Below are 7,500 nucleotides of genomic sequence, written 5' to 3'. Positions count from 1 at the left end.
ATGAACTCTGCCAGAAAAAGAAAAAAATATGAAGGTGTGATATAAAGAGGCCGAGAAAAATGAGGTTAATAGAAAAGCTTTTCGAATGTTTTGCCTTAAAATTCTTCTATTTCTTTTTGCAGACAAATATCTTTAAAGTCAAACAATTTGGAAACAGTGAATTTCTTCACCTTTTCGATATACAATTTCGGTATTTGTTAGCTCCAGTCCTATCTGTACATCACACTTACCTAGACCTATGTATTCAGGTACATATAAGGCGCAAACTTATACAAAAAACGAAGTATGAAATTGGCGTGCACAAAATCAAGTTACCTAGACCTATGTATGCAGGTATATATAAGGCGCAAACTTACACAAAAACCGAAGTGAAATTGGCGTGCACAAAATCAAGTTACCTAGACCTATGCATGCAGGTACATATAAGGCGCAAACTTACACAAAAACCGAAGTATGAAATTGGCGTGCACAAAATCAAGTTACCTAGACCTATGTATGCAGGTACAAATAAGGCGCAAACTTGTACAAAAACCGAAATATGAAATTGTCGTGCACAAAATCAAGTTACCTAGACCTATGCATGCAGGTACATATAAGGCGCAAACTTACACAAAAAGCGAAATATGAAATTGGCGTGCACAAAATCAGGGAACTACGAGAGCAAGTGGCTTAACGGAGCTGGATGGTTGAGTTTCACTAATTCTGCACAGCGGACGAATGAGCTTCGAGGATAACTGTAGTGAGGGGGCCGAAGTGGGACTCCTAATATGCATAAGATGTTGAAAGCCAATAGTAATGAGCACTTATGAAAGCTGGCGAATAAGCGGGAAATATTAATGAGCAGCGAACGTCAGTGCAAGTAGGATAATGAGGATAAATGGCTAAATGGTACAAGGTGAATTTGTTAGCTTGAAAAATAATTGGCAGAAGAACTGCGAATTAATTATCCAAGGTTGGGGAGGAAAGAAATTCGAGGAAATGACTAATTGATTGACTGAGTGGTTGATTGATTAGGACGAGCGACCTGCGTCAAATACCTTGGACATCGCTATAGAGTGGAAGAGGAGAAAATCTGATTCCTATAGGACTCGATATTTCAGTAGTCAAAAATATACAAATCAGGAAAACGATTTTTTTTCCTGGTGAAGAGGGGCACTTGTCAGAGATATATGATATTAAGGAAGGTATGAGGTGTCTTAAGGAATATTTTATGAAATATGACTAGGATAGAGAGCAACTCAAAAGGATGGGATACGAACGATATGCCAAAATAATCAGTATAGTTGTATATTTGCATAACGACACATTTCATAACTAAAAGTTGAGATACTTTAGTAGAGAGACTGGAAGGGTGGAAAAGAACAAAATATAATAAAAATGTAGACAAGAACAAAAGAATAGGAGGGCTGAAAAACGTATATAAAAATGGACCAAGAGGAAAATCAGATAAAGAGTCTAGCAATACACAAGACGCGAAGGCATTGTCACCATAAATACGAAAGGCACCAGCCGGCTTGCCTCCTAAAGCGACGTAGATTTTGCCTAAGTTCTTCGAAGTAAAATTGTCGGATGATTAAACGGTTACAGGGGATTTCGGCAGGCACTTGCAAGCAACTGCGCGTGGTAACTTTGATTTTCTTCTCATTTGTTTGACAATAGAGTAAAACGCATGCACTTCAACACACAAATCCATGTCCAGTATATATATATATATATATATATATATATATATATATATATATATATATATATATATATATATATATATAAAAGGTTTGATCTATTTGTGCATTTGTGAAGAGAAGATCGGTGAATCTTTATGCATAATTAACAAAATATTACAATTAGCATGACGAACGGGACACAACCCTTAAGTAGTCATATGTAAAAAAAAAAAAAAAACCGCGGCCCTCTTTTACCACCCTAATTTTGACAGAGGCTCTGCCGTCACTTACGCAGGTTCCTGGACAGTTACTCGGCAAACAATGTCTCCATCTGGGGTCTCACTGCGCAGAACGAGCCAAGAAACGGATACGTACCCGGGTTTTTCTTCAACTGCATGGGGTGGACCGCCGATCAACAGAGAAAGTGGATTGCCGAAAACCTGGGACCGACCTTGGAAGCCAGTGGCTACGGGGATGTTGTGCTTATGATCATGGATGACCAGAGACTTGATTTGCCTGAGTGGGCTCAAACCGTGAGTTAGATTTTATTTTTTGTTGCATTGCAAATAGTAATTGGTCAGGGAACCAAATTCCTTAACTTGTCGAGGCTTGAATGAAAGGTAATCTTGGTCTGTACTAAGAATATAAGAGGCTAATAAATATCAAACTTTCGAATGAACAGCACTGAAATTCACGTAGAGAATCCGAACAAAAATATGTCAGAATTCTATGCCTACTTTCAGTACTGATGTTTACAAAGGCTTACAGATCAAAATTCAGTCAATCACTGAAACGGTATGAAATGAACATTTTTATCCTCCTGAAATCTATAAACGGTCACTGCAAATAACAGTGACTGGGACACTTAGCCTCGGACACTCCTTAAGAAGCTTGCAAATGGGTAAGTGTCTTCAGGGGTCACTGTTTTTTGCGGTGGGATGGCGGTTTATACGTGAGGTCAAACGTGCTCCAAGTTTTTCAAGTGTTATGTGCTTAAGGGCAAGTGTCTTGGGATGTATGTGTCCAGGAGCCAAGAGTCCTCGAGGTTTAGTGGCCATGTGCTAAGAGGGGCGGCCGCAAACAAGTGTCCTTTGGGGTACTAAGAGTCTACAAGGTAAATCTCTTGGAACCATAAACAAATATCTATCATTTACGGAATTCGGGCAAAATCGTGACTTTAATTTCCTTTTTCCTCTATCATCAGGTTCTTAACGACCCTGTTGCGGCCCAATATGTCGATGGCATTGCCTTACATTGGTATATGGACCAGTATTTCGAACCCGGACGCCTAACTAGGACCCATGAGCTGTATCCGGACTATTTCATTCTGGGGACTGAAGCCTGTGAAGGTAATGGGACAATTCTGTGCTTGCAGGAGTATCCAGCGCGTATTGTGAAACCATAAAAAATTCTTCACCTACTTATCTTTCTCAATACACACACATACAATATATATATTATATATACTGTATATATATGAAAATAAAAAGACCCATAAAACACTGTATGAACGTTTCAACCATATATTTCGAGTACTTCCTTCTGTGCCCCTATCATCTGTCCATATTTTACCAGTGAACAGGGCCACAGAAGGAAGTGCCCGAAATATATGGTTGGAACGTTCATACAGTGTTTTATGGGCCTTTTTATTTTCATATTATACTGTTGTATTACAGTAAAAGACACTCATATATATGTATATATATATATATATATATATATATATATATATATATACATATATATATATATATATATATATATATATATATATATATATATATATATATATATATATATATATATATATATATATATATATATATATATATATATATATGTAGCCTATGTATATATACCGTCATATATACACAGGTAGTCCAAGTATCGCCATAGTAGTTCCGGGAACACCATGAAATCATTTTCTTCTTCTGCCTTCCAAAATACGAGCCCAACAATGCTTTTAGATCAAACATTACATTTCATGATCAGATCCTCCAAAGCTTGAGTATTTTCTAAACCTCTAAACTATCAAAGATTCAGCAGTTCTTCGTTATTTTTTATTCCAGGCAATGGGTTCTCCAAGGAGCCAATCATGCTTGGATCTTGGGAGAGGCTGGAAAGTTATGCTCACGATATTATTGTCGTAAGTATTTTAGAAAATGTTTCATGCTTGATAATGCTTGTAGACAAGGTGATATCATTGCAACTGATAAAATGACAGGGAGTATATAAGTAGCTCTCGTAGAACAAAACAATAATAATGAAGAAAAACATATCAACAATAGTTTACTTGCAATAGGATAGAAGTATCACGATCTTTTATGTTTGTGGAATATGAACAAGTAAAATAGAAATGGAAACAAAACAATTTTTAACATTGCACAACAAAAAGAACAACAATAATCTAGAAACAGAAGCAAAACAATTTTAAAAATTGCACAACAAAAAGAACAACAATAATCTAGAAACAGAAGCAAAAAATATTGAAAATTGCACAACAAAAAGAACAACAATAATCTAGAAATAGAACGCAGAACAATTTTAAAAATTCCACAACAAAAAGAACAACAGTAATCTAGAAATGGAAGCAAAAAAATTTAAAAAACTGCACAACAAAAATAACAGCAATAATCTAGAAAAGGAAGCAAAACAACTTTAAAAATTGCACAACAAAAAGGACAACAATAATCTAGAAATGGAAACACTCAGTTGTTTACTGGTGATATTACAGGAAGTCTGAGTAAACAATTACTCACCTGAGAGCTTTCGAGAGTCTGCTCAGCTCTCGTCTGCAACCTTTCCGGATTCACGTTATTAATAAGAGTTATCACAGTAATAGAAATCCCCAGACAGTAACACATAAAATATAGTGATACATTCCTATCTCAAATCATGATCGAACCCATGACCTTTTGGCTAATAATAATAATAATAATAATAATAATAATAATAATAATAATAATAATAATAATAATAATAATAATAAAAAATAATAATAATAATAACCAGTTCTCTTGTTACAGGGCAAATGAAATAACAATAATAACGATAACTTCAATATAGACCACTACATAACTTGCCGTCTAACCATTTATCTTAACCCACCCCCAGGACATGGACCACTGGGTGACAGGTTGGACCGATTGGAACATAGCCCTTGACACGGGGGGTGGTCCCAACTGGAGTAAAAATTTCGTCGACTCTCCAATCATTATCAATAAGGTAAAGGACTCCAAACAGTTATTTCTTTTGTTACTTTGATCAGGTAAAGGACATTGAACAGCTTCCATTCCTTTCGCCACTTCCTTTTGGTAGAGAAGAGAAAACAGTTCTTATTTCTTTAGCCACGTTGATCAAGTAAAGGGCAATAAACACTCTCATTTCTTTTCCCCTTTGAGCAGGTAAAGGAAAAGAAGCAACTCCTAATCTTATCTTACTTTGATTAAGTAAGGCGAAATAAACTGTTCCCATAACATATGCCACTTTGTTTAGGTATGAGTAATGGAAAATAAACAGTTCCTGTTTCTGTAGTCATTTTTATCAAGTAGGGGCATTAAACAGCTCCTGTCGCTTTTATCACTTTGACTAAGTTTTTTTATTGTCACTTTGGCTTGTTAATGGATTAAGAAACAGCTCTTACTTCCTTTGTTTTTTTGGTTAGGTAAGGGACAACAAAAAGACTTAACTGTTTATGATACTCTGATTGTATAAATGCGAAATTTAAAGAGAAATGGCATGGAATGCTTATTTATGAATTCAAATGGGATAAATTCAAGAATACTTCCGTATTCTAGTGAGAAATCACCGTGAAATTCATTTCGCATATTCAGTGATCGCATTCATCATTCATATCCAACTCTGTGAAAAAGCAAAGCTAGCCTTCAGGGGTAGACCAAAACTCTCATATTAACGCAAGTGGATCGGAATTTGAAGTGCTAACAGAAAGACATCGAATCTTCCTCCTAATTCTGCAAGGTATCTTGAATTGCAATCTAATTTAAGGTCTGTCCACTCTAGGAAACATTGTTTGGAAACAATGTTTGTAAGTTGTTTGCAAACAGTATGGAAACAGTTTGGAAACAGTTTACAAACTGTTTCGAAAGTGTTTGGAAACAAAGTTTACAAACTGTTTGCAAACTGTTTGCAAACAGTTTCCAAGAAACTGTTTGCAAACATTGTTTGCAAACTTTGTTTCCAAACAATGTTTCCTAGTGTGAACAGGCCTTTAGAATATTCAAAACAATAATTCTTTCCTATAACTCTTTCTTTTTTTTTATTACAGACATCAGACGAATTTTATAAGAACCCAATGTTCTACGCAATGGGCCATTTCTCCAAATTCGTCAAAGAAGGGGCATTACGAATGGACATGACTTCCCAGGAGCCACAAGGTCTCGAAACGACGGCTTTTCAGAATCCAGATCTGAGCACGGTCATTGTTATTCTCAATAGGTACGGCACACGTGATTTTTAGCGATTTTTTGTTTTTGTTTAATCTGTAGTTATTGTTTTTGTATGAAGATAGCCGCGAGAAGCAATTATATTCTAGATAAATAAACCAATAAGTATATAGATAAAAGGGAGGAGAGGAAAAGAGGGGCTTAAACAAAACAAGTAAAAAAGACGCCGAAGTGTCTTCGGCGCATTCGAGTTTCCTGTACAGTGTGTAATACTATATGAAACTCTCAGCTCCGGCCCATGAAATTCTCAGCGTGGCCAGTGAAACTTTCAGCCACAGCCCGGTGGTGGCCTGTGTTGTTGGCATCTATAGCAGTGCCAGACGCACGATCATGGCTAACTTTAAACTTAAATAAAATAAAAACTACTGAGACTAGAGGGCTGCAATTTGGTAGATTTGATGACTGGAGGGTAGATAATCAACATACCAATTTGCAGCCCTCTAGCCTCAGTAGTTTTTAAGATCTGAGGTCGGACGGACAGACAAAATGCCATCTAAATAGTTTTCTTTTACAGAAAACTAAAATAAGCTCAAAGGATTATTGTCTAGCAATTAAAAAGAGAGAAAGAGATTTGGATTTACCTCTTGAAGCATGGATGGCTATAAGAGCATTACCCAAAAGAAAAACAGTAACTTCCATTATTTATTGTTACTTCTCGGTTTTTCAAACTTTTCTGTAGTACCTCCATTAGGATTACGAATATGCAATATCGTTCCGCTGCCTACAAAAGAATAACAAAAACCGAGAGAAAATATAGTAAGCAAAGAAAAAAACATTATATGTAAAAGAAATTACATATTTATATTCTGAAAGAGAAATGATAAAAATAAGTACGGGAATAAAATTTCATAATATTATATCCATATAAAATACACATCCTAATTTGCCTTACTTCTTTTACTGATGTCTTTCTGTTAAATACATTTCATTACTGAAGAAAGATATATTTCAGTTTGTCACAAACTGCCGCCGTGTTTTGGCCAAATCAGCCTTATGAAAGTACGTGATTACAATTAATGGCACAACAAGATGAAAATGTTTTAGGCACAGGCAGATCATTTTGAAGTTCCAATATGACATATTATAATCCACCACTCATGTTTGTAGCAGAATATATCAACATATTGGAAAGCACGTGATTCAATTACGCATTTTCTATACAGTTGTTGAATATTTTCATAGTTTGTGGAAAAAAAAATGTGACAGCGATATGTCAAACTCTTTGCTGCGAAATATGTTTAACGATCTTTATGCAATCTCCGTAAAGAAAATACTCTATCCTTACTTTACTTTCAAATTCTAGGTCTGAGACAGCATTCGAAGTGAACATAGAAGTGAAAAGTAGAGGAATCATGTCATTCCCAATTGGTCCG

The 7,500-nt window shown here is 35.6% G+C and overlaps 1 protein-coding gene across 1 annotated transcript in view; it reads left to right on the top strand.

The window, feature by feature from the left end:
- Window positions 1–7,500, top strand: part of LOC136832410 (lysosomal acid glucosylceramidase-like) — a 15,751-nt gene that overhangs the window by 7,710 nt on the left and 541 nt on the right. Inside the window, 6 exon segments of the mRNA XM_067093309.1 lie at window positions 1,960–2,197; window positions 2,869–3,013; window positions 3,734–3,810; window positions 4,779–4,889; window positions 5,950–6,119; window positions 7,431–7,500. The exon segment at window positions 7,431–7,500 is cut by the window's right edge and continues 541 nt beyond it. Of these exon segments, the coding sequence (XP_066949410.1) occupies window positions 1,960–2,197; window positions 2,869–3,013; window positions 3,734–3,810; window positions 4,779–4,889; window positions 5,950–6,119; window positions 7,431–7,500 (811 nt within the window).

The sequence above is a fragment of the Macrobrachium rosenbergii genome, chromosome 49 (genome assembly GCF_040412425.1).
Source record: "Macrobrachium rosenbergii isolate ZJJX-2024 chromosome 49, ASM4041242v1, whole genome shotgun sequence".
In the NCBI taxonomy this organism is placed as follows: Eukaryota; Metazoa; Arthropoda; class Malacostraca; order Decapoda; family Palaemonidae; genus Macrobrachium; species Macrobrachium rosenbergii.
This window is presented reverse-complemented; position numbering and strand designations above follow the sequence as displayed.